Source organism: Pteropus alecto, unplaced genomic scaffold (assembly GCF_000325575.1).
Source record: "Pteropus alecto unplaced genomic scaffold, ASM32557v1 scaffold45, whole genome shotgun sequence".
NCBI classification, from domain to species: domain Eukaryota; kingdom Metazoa; phylum Chordata; class Mammalia; order Chiroptera; family Pteropodidae; genus Pteropus; species Pteropus alecto.
The window spans coordinates 32874618-32895240 of record NW_006442491.1 but is presented as its reverse complement, the minus strand read 5'-3'; the positions used below and the strand labels follow the sequence as shown (position 1 = coordinate 32895240).

Here is a 20623-nt window from a genome sequence, read left to right as displayed (position 1 = left end):
TAATAATGATCATGATATTATTTTTGTTACTATTTTGAATTATGTTCACGACTTCCAAGAGCCTGTATGATCCGGCCCCCCACCCCACCCCGCGCCCCCATCTCTCTGCTTTCAGCCGGTTCAACTCTCTCGCCTTTGCTCTTGGCTGTGGCCACACCGGCTCCATTCATTCCGTCCTCAAACACCCCACGCTCACTGGTGTCTCAGGGACTCTGCGTTTGCTCTTTCTTCTGAGAATTCCCTTCCGGCCTTTCTTCGCGACGCTATGCCCTCCTGTTCCTTCAAGTCTCAGCCCCAACTCAACCATTCGCTCCGGAGTTTGTCATCTTCCCCCACCACCAGGTCGGCTCCTGTCGCCTTGTCCTACTGTGTTTTCTCTGTGGCACTTAGCACTACTGAAAAAATCGTGTCGATTCGTTTACTCGTTTATTATCTGGTCTCCCATGCTGGACTCTTAGTTCCTTAAGGGCGGGGTCTCGGCGTTTGCTACCGTATCTGCGGCACCTAGAACCGTCCCTGGCACATAGTAGGTGCTCACACATATTGCTGAATGAAAGTGTCGTCTCCTTTAAATGTCACACTGGCTCTGAGAGGCGGGCGGCATCACCCCCGTTTTATAGATGAGGTAACCGAGGCTCGTAGAGGTCAAGTCATGGGCCCCAGGTCAGCCCATGGCAGGTGACAGAGCTGGACTCCGAAGCAGCATTTATTATCGACCCCCTGAATAATCTCTCTAGTCAGGTCCAAGGGGATAAAGAGAAACCAAACAGGATGATCGGGGTGTTTCCTATTTACCATTCTCAGCGATGGCTGAAAAGCTTTATATATATTCTCTGAAATTTGAAAAATGTGTCACCTTTCAGACGAAGTTCATGCTGGGAAGCCCAGTCTGTTCCTGACTTCGGCTAGTCACCCTGGCCCCTGGTCACCCCGGCCCCGGGCAGAGTTGGGGGGTCCCGGCAAAACATTGCAAAACAGGAAAAAATCTAAAGACACAAAAATAAAAGTGATGTGGCAGCGGAAACAGGGTTGCCATGGCTTTGAGCGACTCCCCAAGCCTGGGTGGGATCCAGTGTTTTGGAAGCTTCCTCCACATGACACAGGGTTTTGGAATTTTTCAGCTGGTAAATCTGCCTTAATTCGGGCCCCCGGCCCCAGCCAAGCAGCTCCCTGCTGTCTGTCCTGCGGGGGTGGAGGTTGGAAACGGGCCTGCATCAAATTACTCAACTTTGAAACTTAAATTGTTTGAAGAGAATTTGTGTTTTGTTTTGTTGGACAATTTTCTTGGAACAGTCTGATGGCAGAGGCTCCCATCACCTGTTGAGAGGGCAAATTGATGTTTTAGAGGCGTGGGTGGTGGAATCCCCTCTTTCGCACTGAGTCATCGTATCCTAATATGAGTCATTTTATTACTTGGAGGTTCCCAAAGGTTGTATTTTGAGCTTCATTTAATAAATAGAAATGTATTTGCTTAAAATAATTTATTTATTTTTTTTGCTAAATTTAGTATTTTTCCATGAATTAGTATCTGGGAAATATTGGAACAATCTTAGAGGAGGCACCCCCTTTTTCCACCTGTTTGTCCCCATGGGTTCGGTTTTCCTTGGTGTGGTGTTTTCTGGAACAATAGACTTGGGATGGGAGTCCTTCTAGATTACTCTTCCCTCTGGGAAAGGTCAGACCCAGGCTGGGCCAAGGCATGACTAAGACTCTGCAGACCTTTGCCCTTGGTGACTCACGTCCACAGTGTCATCAGCCCCCTGGGCTGAAGCCCACCACTTTCGCACAGTTGGCTGGGACACAAAGCTTTCCTCCAAAGACGGAGGCCAGATCGCCACTCTGAAGCCTCACTGGGGACAAAGAAAATGGTCTCATTTTCAGAGAGCAGACTATTTGCCCAAACTTTAGTCTCCTTGCATGCAGGAACAGACTTTCAAGTGAAAGAATCCTGCAGTTCATTCCGTTTGGATGCCTCTGAAAGAGGACACATAGAAATAAGTTTTCTAATTTACTTGGGTCCTAGAATTTCCTCCCTCAGAAATTTTTCTTGGTGCCAATAGGCCATTGTGTAATTCGCAATTAGCAGGCTGGCGTCCCCCCCTTCCCCCAAGAAAATCATGATATCTTTTATTAACTGAAACACTCCTTTCTATTATTTTTTAATATATTTTTGGTTGCACACTCTTTTAAGTAAAGATTGCGTATATTTAAGTTATAAGCAGGCTGCATTTGGGATCATCCTGCAGACTTGGCTTAAAGCCTGTATCGGCCTCCTGTTATGTGCTTTGAGACGCATGTTCTCCATCGTGTTATAGCAATAAAAGAAGATCAAGGATCTAAAAGTGTCCAGCACATAGTAGGTGCTCGAAAAATGTCAGCTGATTTTCCATGCTCCCCCCGGGGAGCTCAGTTTACGTAGCGCGGTGTCAGGAAGGCAGGGTTGTGTTGGCTTCTTCTCAGGGAGAAGGGTCCTTTCCGGCACCGTTACGTGTCTCCCCTCGTCTCACCCCAAGCCATCGTGCTCCTGGTGTCACTTTCTGCCTCCATTTTACAGACGGGGTCAGGGAGGAACCAACTCACGTAGTGAGGCCAACAGACTTCCTTGAGGTGACAGAGCTCGTCAGTGGAGACCTAGGTCCAGAAGCCCCGCTCCCCGCTTCACAGAGCGACCGGCTGTCCTAAGCGGGCGTGGGCGACACCTTGGGCGGGATGAAAGATGAGCTGACATCCGGCCCCCGTGCCATGTGACCAAGTGATGCTCGCTCCGCTCACTCAGTGCCAGGGCTGCCATCCTCACTCCCCAGGTAGCCGCTGGACACCTACACCGGGGACACGTGAAAGATGAGGTCCCTGCTCTCAGGAGGTGAAGGCTCTCAACCTGGTTGATAAGCAGGTCACTTTGAGATGGGGAAGGTGCTGTGAAGACAGTGAAACCAGGTCATGGGCAGAAGAGCAACGGGCCTGGAGGTGAGGGGACAATATAGGACGCTCAGCGAAATTCAAATCTCAGACGAACGATGAATTTCTTTAGGATGAGTATGTCCTATGCAATGGCATGGAGTTTCGGATATCCCTGTAGTAAAGATGTATGCATTGTTTTCTAAAACTCAAATTTAACCGGATATCCTGTATTTTTATTAGTTAAGTCTGGCAACTCTGTAGAGAGTGGTCAGGGGGGGCTTCCCCGAGGAGGTGGTGGTGAGCAGCATCTTAAAAGTGAGAAAGAAGGAGCTGTGTGGACAGTAGGAACAGTGTCGCAGGCAGAAGGAACTGCCCAGTGCTACGGCCCAGCTGTGGGGATGAGCTTGGGGCATTTGAGGAACTGAACGCAGGCTCAAATGGCTGGCCCAGTGTGAGAACAAAGGTGACACCAGCCCACCCTGGAGAGGTCACTGGGGAGGGTATCAGATCATGCTGGGACCTGCAGGCAAGGAGCTTGGATTTTATTTAAAAAGCATGAGTAGCCGATGGAAGCTTTTAAGTGGAAGAATGACCGTGATCTAATTTATATTTTAAAGATTGTTCTGGCAATCTGCATGAAGAAGGGTCTCTGGGGAGGGCGGGGAGACATGTGGAAGCTGGGAGGTGAGCGAGTAGCCCCTGAGGACGTCCAAGTGGGGCAGTGGGGACGAGCCCACTGAGGAAATGGGGGGCAGGAGGAGCGGGGCGAGGTGCCGGGGGGTCCTGAACCTCTCCACAAAACACACGTGGGCAGCTGAGCCCTTCGGGTGGGTGAAATCCTAAACTAGGGGGACACTCCTCATCCCCCATCTGCCCGTTCACCGCGTGCATCTGGGGAGTACACGTTTTTCCGCTCGTTAGCAGTCACAAAGCACAGACTGAAATGACTTCAGCCGTCTTCATTTAGCTAATTTTTAAAAGCAGAGCCAGGGCTGGGATGCATCATGCAGGGTTTCCTAACCCAAACTGACGTTTTGATCTCCTTCCCGTTGCCTGGAGCCCGGTGGCATGCTGGCGGCCGGAGCGAGGACGGATCTGTTTTGCTCGCTCCTGCCCCCTGCGAGCGCTGACCAGCCCGTGGCTCGTGGAGGCCAACAGCTAAGACTCCAGCCCCTTCTGCTTCCTGACATTTTGCTCCGACGACGTGGGGCTCAAGAGCTGTCTGCAGAGGGAAACCATTAAGCCGGGGGAAGTGCAGGGGCCATTGGTTTGCAAACGTGCTTTTCTCTGGGGACAGCAGCCAAGTTAGAACAAAGGCTACAGTGCCAGTCGAGCCTGGCACGTCCCCTGCCCCCCCATTTTTTTTTGTTTTTCTTTTTTCTTTTTTTTTTCTTGCTGAGTCTTGCTAAGACTTCTCTAGACTCAACCTCTTTGCCCAAAGAAGTTGGCTCTTTTCTCTTCCCCTCTGAGTAAGACTTGGAAGGGCCTTTTTTTTTTTTTTTTTCGTGCTGGCTGCTGGGCCTTGTTAATTTAGGATGGGGGAAGTTTGCCCGAACATCTGCTCCAGAGACCGAAGACCTTTATTTCATCTCCGCCCAGAGCAGTAGAAGCTCTCTTGATTTTTCTTGGGCCTCTTCTGTTCTGGGCAGGACTGCTCAGAGGCCCAGACCTGGGCGTGGGATGGGAGGTGGGTTGAACTCACACCGAGTCGCTCTGGTGGTGTTTGATTCCTTGTTCGCACCTGTATTCCAGGCTTCTTCTTCATCAGTCTGTTCCCCGAAGGATTCCTCGATCAGCGCTCAGCAAATTCTCTTTGTGGGGTCTTTTTGCTGGAGAGGCCTATAGTCCGACATTTCCTGAGCTCTGGCTATGGGCCGAGCACTGGGGAATCTTGAGGTCCGTTTGTTCATTTAGCCTACAGTGTTTAGTGAGCCCCTATGATGTGCCAGACACAGAGTGCCGGGGATAACACAGAGAAGTTCACAGCCTCGCAGGGGAGAGAGACAGAGAAGCAGCAGGCAGATAAAATGTCCTAGAGTGGAAGGTAGAAGCAAAAAGTGACAGAGAATGAGGGACAGGCCAGGGAGGACCTCCCTGAGCTGGACCTGAAGGAAGGGAAGGAACTGGTTTTAGCGATGTCCAGAAGCCTGGTCGTTGGAGGGGTAGAGAAGGCCCGTGTGGCCAGTATCGCGGCCCCAACAGCCTGCATAGGGCCTGCCATGCAGCGGGAACTTAATCAGTGCTGGTGGCCTTTGCCCGGCCTCCATCTAAGACCGTGGCCCCAGAGGGCTCCTGGGAGGCGGGCAAGTCAACAGGCAATTGCAATATGCTATTTTCATAAGAGAAAAGCTTTATTTTCAAAAACATTAGAAAAACACACAGAAACGGAAATTGCCCGCAAGTCCTCCCTGTTTCTTGAATCACGTGAAGGAGGACGTGGGGTCTCACTTTATCCATCCAGCCTCAGCTGTGGGGCTGTAGCCAAATGAGCAGCTTGGGGCGGAGCTTCCCTAGCTGTCAGCAGACATATTTAGAGACTCACCAAGTTGTATCGTGCTGCACGTGCTGGTCTGCCGCACTTGAAAAGTCTGCTTTTAAATATAACAGGGACAAGCTTCTAGGTCAGAACACATCTTCCTTATTCTAAGGGCTGCCAGGTATTCCTATACCTAATATATATACCTGATAACTCTGTACCAAGTGTGGATGGCCCGTAATTAATCCAACCTGCCCCCGTCAGTGAATACTTTCTACGGCCATTTTATTCATTTGCTGTGGGAGATTGTCATGCAGTGAAATGAACTGAGGGACTGTCATATCCACCAGAGTACTTGGGTTAGATGGCCAGCCAATTCTTTCTCCCTAGAGTTGGACCCAGACGACACACCAAATTCTAAAATAATAATAATGAGAACAGCACTTACCATGGGCTGAGTGTTTTGCCAAGCATTTTATGTATAATCTCTATTTGAATTCTTGCCAAACTCTTGGAAGTCAGTAAATTATTATTTTGCCTATGAGGAAACCGAGGCACAGAGAGGTTAAGCTACTACTCAACGGCCACACAGCTGGTAAATGGTGACAGCAGGACTGGAACTTCGACTAAGTGACGACGGGCCGAGGGAGCCCTGCCAGCATGTACTGTGAATTCCTTTGCCTCCTGGGATCTCAGTTCAGAGGACGGGACCAGTATGTCCCGTTGGTGGAAGCCCAGGACTTGTGGCGGGCTGGGGGAGGAGCCCAGGAAGGCGGCCTTGAGGCATTTTGCAAACCGCACACTCTCCTTAGAGACCAGTCCCCTTGAATGTGTCTTTCACATGCTACATAAAACTGAGGACCACGATGTCAGCTTTCACTTCCCATTGGGGACTTGTTTGTTCAGAACTGCGCGCAGACCCCTGATGAGAGGCGCAGCCAGGCTGGACGTGTGAAGCTGCTTTTTGGGCTCTTATGCCCAAAAGATGCAAAAGGAAGATGATGGGGCCCTCGCTGGCCTTGGCTCAGGACTTAGGTTTTCATTTCTCATTCCTGGGATCGATCTCTCTCCCTCCCTCTCTCTCCTTCCCCCTCCCCTCTCTCTTTCACTGCTCCCTCTCTCCCTCCCTCCTCTCTCCCTTTACCCTCCCCCACTGAGATAATAGTGACAAGACCCTTTTTTGAAAGGAAAGAAAATCAGGCACATGCCACCTGTCTCTATAACACTCTTTTTATAAATTCCCTCCAGCCCACGCTTGCAGGCAGAATTGTTTACAATTACAAAACCGTGTCTTATTTTCTGATTAACAAATGCTTGTGGTTTTATTCCAATATTTTATTCCAATACTTTAGGCAAAAGTAGATAAAGAAGACAATAAATAATCGGTTGCCACTAGCCGTAATAACAGTGCTCACCAATGTGCGTAGAACATTTATTCTCGACCAGGTATCTGTGGTCCTGGAATGACCCCCAGGAGGTATAGGTGCTATGATTGACCCCCTATTTTAAATAAGAGGCAAAGAGAGGTGAAGTATCTTATCCAAGCTCACGCAGCTAACTGGGGGGCAAAACAGGGATTTGAAGCCAGACCTGTCTGTGCCAGAATTTGGGGTACACAAGAATAAACTGTTGAGTGTTTTGGTGATTAAGAGGGGAAGTCAGTTCTGGCCGCAGAACATGCCTGAGAAGGCTTGGGGTGACAGCACGTGGGCCAGAGAACCCGGAGGAAGCGGGCGTCTCCTTCTAACCCCAACAGCTTCTGACCTGACCCGGAGCCTGGAGCCGGGCTGCGGGATGTGGTGCCAGCGCCTTACTGCAGAGGGCGTCCCCGGGAAGTGCTGCCTGGCAGGTCCCGTTCGCTCTGCCTGGAGCCCAGAGGAGAGGGGCTGAGGGAGGGAGGGTTTTTAAGTGAGTGGTGGTGTAGGGGTGCAGGGATGTCCCTCAGCTGCGCATGCTGGGAGGCCCCTGTGGACACATCCAGGCCCTCTAAGGAGACTGGGCTGCTTGGTGGCTCAGGGCACCTCTTCGAGGCCTCTTGGGTATGTGGCTCTGACTCTGAAGAAAAGGGAAGGCCACGTCCGGGGAGCAAAGGGCCTATGGCCTGGTTTGGGAGGGAGTGTGCCGCAGGGTGGGACACTGACCCGGTAACACTGGGTTGGCTGTCCTGCCATTGTGAGAAAAGCATCAGGCACATCCCGGTCCAGGGGCATTCTGCAGACACCTGACCAGTTCTCCTTGGAGCGTTATGAGAAGTGACACCCGTCTCTTTGAAGGCCCACTGAGGCAGGGCACGGAAAGTAAATGAGAGATGTGAGGGCCAGGGTGGGGGTGCCGTGGTGAAATGGGGAGCATGGCGCTGTCCATGCTCAGATTTCTGTGTGGCTGCCCAGAACAGTCAGATCATCTGAATTTGTTTTTCTTCAAGAGCAAAATGTATATTTTTAGGTGAAATCTCATTTTGAAATGGCAGCAGCTAATTACAAAACTTCTGTGCCGATCTACAGGCCACAAAGCAAGCCAGGTCTCTGGGGTGAGGCCAGTTGGCTTTTTAATTAAAAACTGTGGTAAAATACACATAATATCGATTGTTCTGACCATTGGCATGTATATAATTCGGTGGCATAAAATACATTCACAGTGTTGTGTAATCATCGCCATTATTTTCAGAATATTTTCACAATAACCCCCTCTTCCTGCCTCCCTCGAGTTCTTCCAACCTGTATTCCACTCTCTGTCTCTATGAATTTGTCTATACTGTGTACCTCATATAAGTGGGATCATACGCTATTTGTCCTTTTGTGTCTGGCTTATTTCATTCAGCATAATGCCTTTAAGGTCTATCCATGTTGTAACATGTGTCAGAATTTCCTTCCCTTTTAAGGCCGAATAACACACCATTGTATGTATAGACCACATTTGGTTTGTCCATTCATCCATCGATGGACACCATGGTCATTCCCACCCAATGGACCTCTGTTTTCTTTGAAGAAGCACCCTCCTGCCCCAGCTCCCACTTGGATTGTGACTATAACTTATTGCAGTGATTTAATTCTGATTGTGTTGACAAATGGCTGAGCACTGAGGATGTCCTAGACAATGGGGAGACGGTGAGAAAGGGGATGGAGGTACCCAGAGTGCTACAGGAGGGGTAAGCAGGAGACCACAGCTGAGACTTGAGGGACAAGTGACCTGCCATGCCTGTCGACCACCCTTCATTAACGTGGCAGCGTTGCCGCACGGGCGCAGGAACCGGAAGCTGCATAATATGGGCGAGATGAGGAAGGCTGGCTCTAGCGCTGGCTGCCTGGGCTTGGATCTGGCTTCTCCACCCGCTAGCTGTGTGTCCTTGGGCCAGTGCCCGCCCCTCTCTGTGCCTGAGTGTCCTCACCTGTCAAATGGGGGTGGCGATCAGACCTTCGGCCTAGGGTCATTGTGTGGATCAGACAAGTTCATACCTGAGAGATGCTTTGAGTGATGCTTCACATGCAGTGAGTGCTCATAGGCGATGGCTGTTATTTTTACTGGGAGGGGTGATGTTTGGAGAGGCTGGACAGAGGTAGGAATCGGGTCATACAGGGTCTTCAGGGCCGCTGTCAGAACTTGGATAATGCCTGGAGGCACAGGGGAAACGGGGAAGGGCTTGCAAGACGTACATACACCTGTGGGCTGGATGTGACCTGAGAAAGAGCCTACTCATGCAGGCCCTGACTCCAGCCTTCCAAAGAGCTGGTGATCTTAACTCTGACCTTCTCTCCTCGAAAACATTGTTATTGGACAGTGTCAGTTGTTGCTTAAGGACTGTGATTCAATAACTGTCACTGCATGACTTTGGGCGATCCTCCTTTCTTCTCTGGGCCTCAGTTTCCCCATCTGCTGTTGCCGGCCTGGCTAATTTCAAGCACCTGTGCACTAGGATTGTATGATGGTCCCCGGGTGGCCTTTTACTTCCGGACGCCCACACAGATGGAGAAAAGGGTGGAATATGAGGAGAAAGGCCTCTTCCCGTTTCACGTGAGTCCCTAGACCAGGAGACGAGACCCTGAGAACTCTGCTCGTGGTGACCCCCTTTTCATCACACTGCCATTTCGTGTTCTGTGTGCTTCGTCTCCCGTTACTGGCATGAGTGAAGGCAGAGAGCTAGGGATGGGAGCTTTATGGACGCAGCTTCGTGCTTTCCAGCCACTCTTCTGGGTCCTTCTCCCTTTCCTCCCAATGTTGAGGCTTCTGACATGGTCCTTCCTTTTCAAAGCAGGTCAAACTCATGCAGGATAATGAGCCAGACTGAAAGAACTATGGCACCATTGGTGGCAGAATTCAGTTCGGCCAACGAGAGGTTAGGGAAGAGATAACATGTTGGATAAGTACACATCACTGTTCATTTTCTCCATTAATTTCTTACCTGATCTTTTGACACAGAGCTGACCCTGTGAGTGGCGAATGAGGAATGCACTTTTTGATGAGGACTTGTGGCCAGCTCTTACTGCCACCTGAGAAGGAGACACGTGTCTCTGTGGATAACTCTGACCTGTCTGTCTTTAAAAAAAAAAAAAAAGATTTTCTCCAACTAGCTCTGTCCAGGCCTTTGCACATGGAAAGTACCATCTTGATGACTTAACTCCGAATTCTGTGAGGCCCATTCATCTATTTTTTCTTGCTTCCTCCTGAGCAGTGGCTGAAGTTAGCTTCTGGCTTTTTCTTGGCCCCATCAGCAGCCTTTGAAGCCGCTGGCACTTTTGTTTGCTCAGACATGAGACATTTACTAGGCACCTACGCTTTGTTGGGGGAATGGCGATGACTATAACTCAGTCCCTTCCACAGGGATCTCACACCCTAGTGAAAGTCAGTGCAATAACCTCCGTTGTCTCCTCCCTTTTGACACAGACCCATGGCTTCCTTAGTCATTTCAGGAATTGCACCTAATAGAACTGTAAGGCCACGACTTGCAGACTGCCATGACAGAGGCTCGAGCTGACTCACTCTTGTTCGCTGTTAAGAACAGCTAGATTGCATCAGCTTTGGTAGCTATCACAGGACTTTTTATTATTACTTTGGGAAATATGTTTTATACTAGTAAGTTCGAATAACACATGGAAACCAGATTTCTTGGGGTGGACCTGAAGAGCCAAGATTCTATGGGTTCGAAACTAACCTATCATAGAAGATGCTAATAGCTGTGCGTTGTTATAACTGGGCTTTCTAACGGGATGGACCTCGAGAGTATAATGCTAAGTGGAATAAGTCAGAAGGGGAAAGGTAAATACTGTATAATTTCACTCATATGTGGAATCTAAAACAAAACAAAACTAAACTAAACAAAAAACCCCAAATGAATAAGCAAAACAAAGAACGACTCATAGATGCAGAGAACAGATGAGTGGTTAGGAAGGGGAAGGGGGTTAGGAGGTGGACAAAAGCGGGGGAGAGGGTCAATTGTATAGTGCTGGATAGTAACTAGATTTGGGGGGGTAATCCCTTTGTGGTGTACAAATATGTCACATTATGATGTTGTACACCTGAAACTTATAATATCTTTAAAGGAGGGGAGAGTTTTTTTGGCCAAATGTTGGGACATGGTTCATACCCTAGCCCACCTTGAAGAGTTAGTTACGCTGCATGTGAGCAGATTAAAGGCTCTGAGAAGTCCTGCGGTAAAGAAACCCATCCGACTTTGACTCAGCATTTTCCAAACGCTTATTAGCTTGTAGGATTTGTTTCCCGTTCTCGTAAACCCATTTAATAATCTTCAGAGCCACTGTTCCACAAAACACCCTGGAAACACTTGTGGAAATTATTTGTTTGAGCTGAAAACTGCTCAGTGGCCAATGTAGGTGGTCACCAAAAGAAATCTATTATTCGCAAATGTGGAGTTTTGTTTGGCCCAACTTGTTGGTCCCCAGCTGGGGAACTGGTGCTCTGCTCCAGGGCAGGGGGTTTTACCACCAAGCAGATCTCTCAAGGATTGCTGCCATGAGCCATGGGAGATCCAGGCTGGCTGTTTACTGAAGGTGGAGGGCGGGCTCCTGCGTTTCCACCCTTGCCAGTGACTCACAAGCTGGGATGTCATGTCAGACTCTCAGGACAGGCTATGTGAGCCATCTGTGTTCTCAGACCATCAAGAAAGCCTGTCTGGGACAGCCCAGCCATCTGTAATTGGGCCCCTGTGACAGTCTTGGTGTATGCAGGACATTTTGGAAAGTCTTTGATTGAATAGAGCGTATAATGTATAACAATACTACTTTTATTTTTCAAGAAAGAATGATGTACAGACATTCAAATATAGAGAAAAAAATAATGGTGATGGGGTGATGGGCAATTCTTTCCTTATTTTTTTTATCATTGCCAAGTTTTCTGCGGTCAACACGTGTTCTCTTTGTGAGAAGAAATATACATGTATGTCATATATATGGGCATGTATACGTATGTAACACAAAACACACATATACACCTTACCGAAATGATACAGTACGTAAACCCCTATAAATATAAGTTGGTGGGTTTTTGTCTTAAGTCGTGGGTTCGAATAGTTCTTTCAAAATCTGTCATTTTTAAACTTTTCCAGATGGGCAGCAAATTTGGGAGATGGAGGCCACGGTGGATAAAGACAAGAGCCAGTCTGTAAGCGCCTGGACACGGGGGAACATCCTGCCCTGCTTCCCTCCCAGTCCCCCCCCACCCCACCCCCCCACTGCTCTCGCACCTTCTTTTCCTTTCTGTTCCCTCATCAAAGTCCCAGGGCTTTGGACCCAACAGGTACTCAGTAGCTATTGAATTGATGAATGACCTAAATATTCATTAAGCACCGGGCCCTCTGATTTGTACTGGTGACATCTTAATAGACTTTGACAGAGTAAGTTGCAATTCTTTCTTTGCTGCGGCTAAAAGTCGAGTTCCCCTCAAATAGAATTTTGTATCATATGAAGCATGTCATGCCTCGTTTTAGAGGGGCTGGCTCAGCGCACTCGGGGCCTTGGGTAGGACATTATTACGTTGTTAGGACGTTATTGCAGTGAAGTTAACGACAACTCCTTCCTTCCAGAACATGCTTTTTGTTGAGATCCCCGAGTATCGGAACAAGCACATCCGCACGTCGGTGAAAGTGAACTTCTACGTCATCAACGGGAAGAGAAAACGGAGTCAGCCTCAGCACTTTACCTACCACCCAGGTGAGGAGTCCTCTCTGAGGCCCCTGTGGTGGGAGAGGCAGCATGGGCACGCGGGCGAGGACGCGCAACGTCTGCCACCGGCTGGGCAGCCTTGGGCAGCTGACTCGACCTCTCTGAGCCTCAGTTTCCTTATCTATCAAATGGTACCTTTCTTGTAAGAGCAGAAGTCAAATGCACTAAAACGTTTAGCACAGTAAACTGATGGTAAACTGATATCAATGATATTAGCTATTATTGTTAATATTTTCCTTTGGGAGGGCGGGATAGGAGAGAGGCACGTGTGGACTTGTTCAGCCGAAGACTGCAAAGCTGCGGCCTCCTGTCTCTCTTAGGTTTGATCATGATAGGAGTGGAGACAAATGTGCCCTAAAACCTATGGAGCCTTTAGTCGACCCCATCGGGGGCAGTCACCCTGTGGCCAAGTGGAGTTCTTGGCTGGATAACCAGACTAGGAGGTCTCATTCTCACAAAGTGCTACAATCCCAACAAGGGTGACAAGTGCTATTTTTCATTCATTCATTCATTTGTCCTGAAGATATCTGAGTGCCAGGTTCTGTTCTTGGCTTGGAGACACAGTAGTGAACAAAACAGATAAAACAGCTCCTCATGGAGCTGATGTCCTAACAGAGGAGTTTCAGATAATAAGTATATTAGTGATATTATTGACGTGTCAGATTATGATGGGGCTGCAGAAACAGGCTACAAGGTCCCCAAGGCGGAGACAGGCCTACCAGCCACCTTTCCAGGACTGGAAACCTATCATTTGAGAATATCACCCAGGGTATAATTTCTGTCCTGTGACAGTTTCACGTGGAGCCTCTGGGCTACTGGAAGCATGAAATTTGAGGGGACATTCCTGGCAGCCTGGCCTTGGGGGGCTTAGCTCCAGTGGAGTGTATCCACAGGTTTGCATGGCCTCTGTGAGCATTTCGCCGTTGCAGGACTGATGTGACATGCTATGAGGCCTGACACTGCAGAGGCCACCTCTGGGAGGGCCTGGCCCTGCAGCTCCACGATCCTTTCTAATGGGGAGGGTTTCACTTACTGTGACATTGCTCTCACCTCTCATTTGTAGTAGCGAGGCCTCCTGGGACCCGGTTGGCCCGTGGCTGGCTGAGCCCGGCCCGAGCAAGCACCCGGTCCCCCAGTAAGGCCAGTGACTGAGATGACGGTCTTTGAACGGCATCTTGAGAAATGATTTCTGCGCTTGGTACCACAGCTGCGTTTTTGCTGCAGGTGCTGAACCTCCTGGCTGCCCCCACACCCCACACTTGGGGGGCGGCACCCAACAGGATTCCTGTCCTGTCACCGATTCATTTACTCAGTGAGAAAAAAGCTGATTCCTGAGCACCTGGGGCTGATGTTGGAGGAGGAAACATTGCGGTGACTGTCCTAGGTGGGGTGAGGGGGATGGTAACCATGACAACACGAATAGTAATAATAGTGATCGTAGGATAATAACAGCAACAACAGCAAGCATTGAGCGCTTACTGTATGCTAGTCACTGTGCTGGGTACTTTGCACACACGTCTCATTTAATCCTCCCAACAGCCCCATGGGGTAAGTGTGCTTGTTACAGCCAAGTAACAGATGGGGAAACTGAGGCCCAAGCCCAGTAGGTTTCATTCCTTTAAAGTACTACAGAACTAAGGAGGTGACAGTCACCATTCGGTCATTCCTCGTCTAGAAAATATCTGAGTGCCAGTTAAGTTTCGGGCACTGTTTTGGGTGCTAGGGACTCAGCACTGAACAAGACAGACAGAAAAATCCTCCCCTTGGGGAGCTGACATTCTAGTGGGGTGCTCAGGTCAATCAGCACGTAAAATATACAGACTTTTCGGATGGTGATGAGTGTTATGAAGGATGATGAGCAGGGAAGGATGGGAGCTGCTGGGGCCGGGGAGGAAGGGGAGGCATAATTTTAAATCAATCACGCGCTGAGCACTCCTGGAGAATAAGGCCGCAGACTTCCCAGGGCTGAGCCAGACCTACCAGCCACCTTTCCACCACTGGAAAGACCTGTAGTTCAAGGTCATCGCCCAGGGTTCGATTTCTGACCTAAGACAATGGCACAGGGAGCCTCTTGCCCAAGGCTAACGAATAACAGAATCCCATTGTTTGATCCCACCCCGTCGGGCTCCCAAGGCCATGTTCTCCCAAGGTCACGGGCTACCAGCAGCTGTCTGCTGACCCTCTGTGCCCATCTGTGGCTCATGAGCGGGGTGCACCCCGTGTGCTTTTCTCTTCTAGCAGTCCCAGCCATCAAGACGGAGCCCAGCGATGAATATGACCCCACCTTGATCTGTAGCTCCGCCCACGGGGGCCTGGGGAGCCAGCCTTACTACCCGCAGCACCCAATAGTGGCCGAGTCCCCCTCCTGCCTCGTGGCCACCATGGCTCCCTGCCAGCAATTCCGCTCGGGGCTCTCGTCCCCCGACGCCCGCTACCAGCAGCAGAACCCGGCGGCTGTCCTGTACCAGCGCAGCAAGAGCCTGAGCCCCACCCTGCTGGGCTACCAGCAGCCGGCCCTCATGGCCGCCCCGCTGTCCCTCACGGATGCGCACTGCTCCGTGCTGATGCATACCGGCTCCCAGGGCCAGAGCTCGGCTCTGCTCCACTCTTCCCCGGCCAACCAGCAGGCCTCGCCGGTGATCCACTACTCGCCTACCAACCAGCAGCTGCGCTGCGGGAGTCACCAGGAGATTCAGCACATCATGTACTGCGAGAATTTCCCACCCGGCACCACCAGGCCCGGCCCGCCCCCTGTCAGTCAAGGTCAGAGGCTGAGCCCGGGGTCCTACCCCACGGTCATTCAGCAGCAGAATGCCACAAGCCAAAGAGCCGCCAAAAATGGACCCCCGGTCAGTGACCAAAAGGAAGTATTACCCACAGGAGTGACAATCAAACAGGAGCAGAACTTGGATCAGACCTATCTGGATGACGGTAAGATGCTCGTTTTTCTTATTGCCCATAGAGACAGTGCCCAGATCATCACCCGACAAGTGTTCTGTATGGCCTGGGTGTCCTCCTTCACCTCTTTGGGCCTCAGTGTCCCCTTTTCAATTGAAGGGGTTCAATAAGATAACACTTAAGGTCTCCCCCAGGTCTGTAAATGAAACATTTCCCAGCAGACGGGTGGATGGTAAGAGTTTTTAGATACCCCCACCCCCTACAACCAAGAGCAAATGAGAGCAGTTCTGGCCGCAGGACTGTCCCCTGGGTCACAAACTAGGTCAGTTTAACTGCTTCCACTCACTTTCCATTTGCCAAGTTTAGGCCAAGCCTAGGAAAACAGAAAGGAAGGAAAGCTAACTTTTTATTCCTGTAGAGAAAAAAACCCCCATGTTATAACTCTCTTTTGTGTCTTGGGGGCGGGGCGGGGAAAGAGAAGGAGAAAGCTCATTGAAAAGTGGCTCTGTGAGAAGGCGGCATGAATGAGGGGCTTGCGGGCAGACTGCGGGCATCTCTCTGCCATGTGCCAGCGGAACAGAGGAGCACATTGATGGGAGGGAAGCGGGGGGCTTCCGCTGTGGCGAGCCTGGCCGCTGGGGTGGTTCGGCCAAGGAAAGGAGCAGAGGAGGCTTTGTGAGCGTGTGTAGGTGCCCGGGTGTGTTGGCGCGGGGCCCAGCCGGGGGTCGTCTTGTTGGAGTGGCTATGTGTGTGACATTGGTCCGTGATTCCGGGCGTGTTGGCAGGACTCCCCTGGGATCAGCCAGGTGCGGCCGAAGGACTGAGAGGGCGGGGCAGGCAGAGCAGCCTTCCCCTGGGGCTCCAGGGGGAAAAGCAGGTGGTTTGGGCTTCTTACGGGAGAAGGGGAACCTATACCACTGGCCGCTATCCGCAGCTCCAGCCTCACACCGTAGAGGCAGTGGCGTCTGATATACCCTGGAACCTCGGTTATTTAGGAAAACTTACTCTCAGGAACCCAGCCAAGGAGTAGGAAATATGACAAAAAGCTACAAAATGGCCGTGAGTTGTCATAAAGATCGGGAACTCCGTATCAGACACTCGAGTGGCAGGAATCCTTCGGTGCTTCCTCAGAGACTGTTGACTTTTATTTTATGCAGAGTTTTGATGATCTGGGTTATCTGGGGGTACTGTGACTTCTAATTGTTTCCATGTTCAGTCAAACTATTAAAAACTTCTCTCAAATGTGTCAAGCAGAGATCTCTAGGGCCACTTTAGCACAAGCCAAACTGTCCTTGTGCCCAGGAGGTCGACTTCGAGGTTTTGCTCATGACTAATTGATCTGTCTAATCCTGAATAATCAAACATAGGTTGAGTTAGGGTCACTGGACTTGGTTTTAAAAGGGAGATCCATGTGCAATCCCTTTTTTTTTTTTTTTAACAATTTACACCCAAAATGGTTGAGGTAAACTTTTGGTACCCATTTGAAAGGAGATTATCGTTCAACAGACGCACAATGCCTATAGCGAGCAAATAAATGAAACGTGGCTGTAACTGGACCTCTCTCCACGTGCCCACTTCGGGGCGGGAGTGTGTATATCAGGGCTGAGGTGCTTTATAAATAAATGAGTGCCCGAACAGAGACAGGTAACTTTCCCCAGCAGGCTCTGTGTCGGGTGTCGGTTTAGTTCCCAGAACGAGAGATGAGCCAGCCCCTCCCATCCTGTCCACCAGCTTATGTCGAAGACGAATGGTGAGCACCTCGGCAGGGAGTTAGTGGGTTAGTCGGCGCCCTGGTTCTCTGTGACCCACCGATATCCAGCTGGGCCGGAGGTGGCAGGGGTCACCTTCGCGTGTGCGTCGTAGCCCCAGACCGCAGAGACGCTTCCTATTTCCACAGAAGCCTATGTTATGGAGAAAGCGGCTGAGAGGGGAGACCCTCTCGAGCTTCCTAAGTGTCTTTCTGAACACAGGCAGGTTCAAAGTCGCGGGAGAGGGAGGTCCTGGCGGATCAGTGACATGAGTCGGCTCCTTAGGGATGTTTTGGAGGACTGAGTGCAGTGAAGTTGCTTCTTCTTTTGGAGCCTTTTCTTAAGAACATTCTGGACAAGCCCAGTTCCGTGGGATTGTAGGAGGTATTCTCTGAAGTGAGGGTTCCATGGCTTTAAAGGGCTGAAAGAGCTTGGTTCAATCAAGTTTTTAAAAACCTGTATCCTGCGGGACTTCTCAGAGCCTTTACTGCACTAGCGGATGTTATAAATCTCAAGAATGAGGAGACGTGGCACTTTCCAGAATGACTCGATCTGTGAGAACGCCCAACGCGAGGGAGTGCTGTTCATCTCGTATTGCGCCCCATGTGGATGAAGCCTTGGGGTTGTGCGACATGGCAGAGCTGGAACCCCTCTCCCCCAACATTTGGGAGAAAAAACATGAATGTCAGAGTCCGAAGCCCAGTACTGCTCAAAATATTCCGTATGCCATCTCCAAGCTTCTCGATTCTTGGGCTTCACATTCCTGGGGTCACAGCACAACAGGGCAGTAGAATAACTTCTACCTGTGTGGCCCCCAAAAGTCAGCAGTGTGGCTCCTAGTTCAGCTCTTGGCTGGCATTGTCCCCAAGGCTCTGTGCAACCCAGGACCCTCCGATGGAGAGGTTCCCGTGTGGCCGGTTGTGCCCAGCGGGAAGCCCCAATCTGCACCACCCTGTAGCCACCAGGAAGAGGGGGCACAGTTTTGTCCCCTGCTTGCTGGAATTTCCGGCGCCCGTGGAACATTCTGAGATTCCATGGTTGGCTTTGTTGGTGGGGGTATGGACTCCTCAGTTTCTCGTTTTGTACTTATTGCTGACCGGTAAACTGAAAATCCGTGGGTCATTTTTCTAGTCTGGTTGGGAGACATCCTAGGTTTTTAAGATCCTTTCTGTCTCTTTCACGGATCACTCAAAGGGGGTCTCCCCCAGGAAGTACGTTTCCAGCCGCACGACCTCCAGCAGAACACGCTTCCAGGGTGAGGGGACTTCTTACCTACCGTTTATTTGCCTTGTGATTTTGGCAAAGTCGACTTTCCCTGGAAACATCCCGTGAGCTGGGATTGTGTTTCGAGGGTCGGGGAAGGTTCCACAGATGGAAGAGGAAGGGGTCGCCAAATGCAAACAGACCATCTTAGAAGATGACCACGCCGCTCCACTGCGACCCCGGGAAGCCCCCTGCGTTCGGTCATCTTTCCCTGACCCTCTGACCCGGGGCGTCCCACCTGGCCGCATCCTGTCCCTTCTGGTTTCCTCCCTCTCTCTCTGCTTTTCGCAGACCGCGTTGCTGCACACAGACACTGTCTGTGTGTCTGGGCCTCGGTTTTTTCCTGGAACTCCACAGTGCAACTTCTACTTTCCTGCTCCAAGGGCTTGAGATATTTTCAAAAAGCCTCTTTCTGAACGAGCGAAATAAGTGGTATTCCAGGGCAAAACGCATCCTGGCTCGTCCCTCTCCTGATGTCCCCCCGCCCACCCCACGTCAGGCACTTGTTCATAGTTCCGAAATGTGCGCTTTGCACATACGCTCGCTCTGCTCCCTCGTCCCCTGCTGAAACTAGTGTCCTGTTCTAAAGCCCCTGGTTGTATCTGGAAAACACCAAGGGCTCCCAGCAGTCACGTGATTCCATGAACGGATACCTCCCTCCCTCCCTGCCCCCTCCATTCCGCTCTCCTCCCATCCCTCCCTGCCCTTCGCTCTCCCCCCTCCCCCCTTCCCCCTCCATCCCTGTGACCCTCCTCTCCACCCTGCCCAACCTCCGTCCCTCTCACCCGCAGGGATTTAGGGGTTGCCTTCTCGGTGGCCAGCACTGTCCCGGGACTCTGGGAACAGACCGGTGAACAGGTCGAGTGAAATCCTTGCTCTCGTGGGGTACTTTTTGGTAGCGTTAGACATTGGCGCGTAAGGGAATGACAAAGCATATTTCAGATGGTGGTACAAGCCGGGCGGGAGATCACACAGGGTTCGGACGGAGCTAGAGTGTGGCCGGCTGGGGTGGCGCTGGCCCCCCTCAGACCAAGTGCACAGAAAGGCAGCCCCGAGGAGGTGGTTTCGGGGAGATCCGAGGGACGGGTGTTTCGGGGGTGGGAATGCCAGGCGGCAGAGGCAATGAGGTCAGAGGATGGGCTGGCGACGGCCGGTTTTTGGCAGTAGTGCTGTGCGATTTGATTCACCTTTCGAAGAGATCGCTCTGGCTGCATTTGGAAAACGGTCTAGAGGGAGGCAGGAGGTGCAAAGCAAGGGGGTTTTTCTTCGTTTTAGGCAAAGCCAGAGGCGAAGCATGTGAGTCCCTCGGCAGGAAGGCGACGGCGGGGCAGAGCCCTTTACCGGAGGTGGGGGGGGATCTTTTCACCAGTGCGGTTGTCTAAAATGTAACTGGGATTTTGCCACCGTGGGGTCAGTTCGCAGGTAGCTCTTGCCATTTCCGTCACCTAGAGCGAAGGGCAGCTGCACCTCTGACACCCCCACCTCCCCGCCCACCCAGGGCGCCTGTATGGAGCAGGAAGCGGGTGTTCGTGCTGTGCGGGGTCCAGGCAAGCAGGGGAATGGCGGGAGGCGCTGGAGAACATGGGACTCAGGTGGGACTCCTTCAGGGTGCTGGAAATATCACCTTCTCCAAAGAAGTGGGGGTTCTCAGGTCATCAGGCCATCTCACCACGGGCTCTGGGGCGGCGAGCCGACACCACGGCCTTGAGACTCAGCTACGGACGAGGACCAAGGGACAGGAGTGAGGCCCGCGACGCAAAGGACGTTCCTGGTGCTGTTATGGGAATGTCTTGGGCAGAAAGGATGTGGTCTCATGGCCACGGCCTCTGCCAGTGGCTTGTGAGGATGGCAGATGGTACGTGCGTGCGTGTGTGTGTGTGTGTGTGTGTGTGTGTGTGTGTGTGTGTTTATACATGTAGGAAGAGCACACGCCAGTCTGTTTTTGAAGCTACTTCTCTATTCCTCATATAAACTTCCTAAAAATTATTCATTGATAAACACTGAACGAATTTGAATATTTCTCTATACATTTTAAATATTGAAATATATGCACATTCAGAAATCAATACCGTGCTCTGAATTTCCCAGGTGGGCCACCCATGTAATCACCGCCTGGACCATGCATGACATAGAATCTCGTTAGCGCCCCAGAAGCCCCCATA

General features: G+C 50.9%; 1 protein-coding gene across 7 annotated transcripts in view; it reads left to right on the top strand.

Moving 5' to 3' along the window:
• Positions 1-20623, top strand: part of NFATC2 (nuclear factor of activated T cells 2) — a 145666-nt gene that overhangs the window by 90845 nt on the left and 34198 nt on the right. For 5 of the 7 annotated variants that reach the window (XM_025039982.1, XM_015597194.2, XM_015597189.2 and 2 more), the window contains exons 7-9: positions 11937-11992; positions 12414-12540; positions 14791-15483. In XM_025039982.1, coding sequence (XP_024895750.1) covers positions 11937-11992; positions 12414-12540; positions 14791-15483 — 876 coding nt within the window. The remainder of the gene's footprint in view (positions 1-11936; positions 11993-12413; positions 12541-14790; positions 15484-20623) is intronic. The other 2 variants (XM_015597190.2, XM_015597193.2) reach the window with 1 other exon arrangement.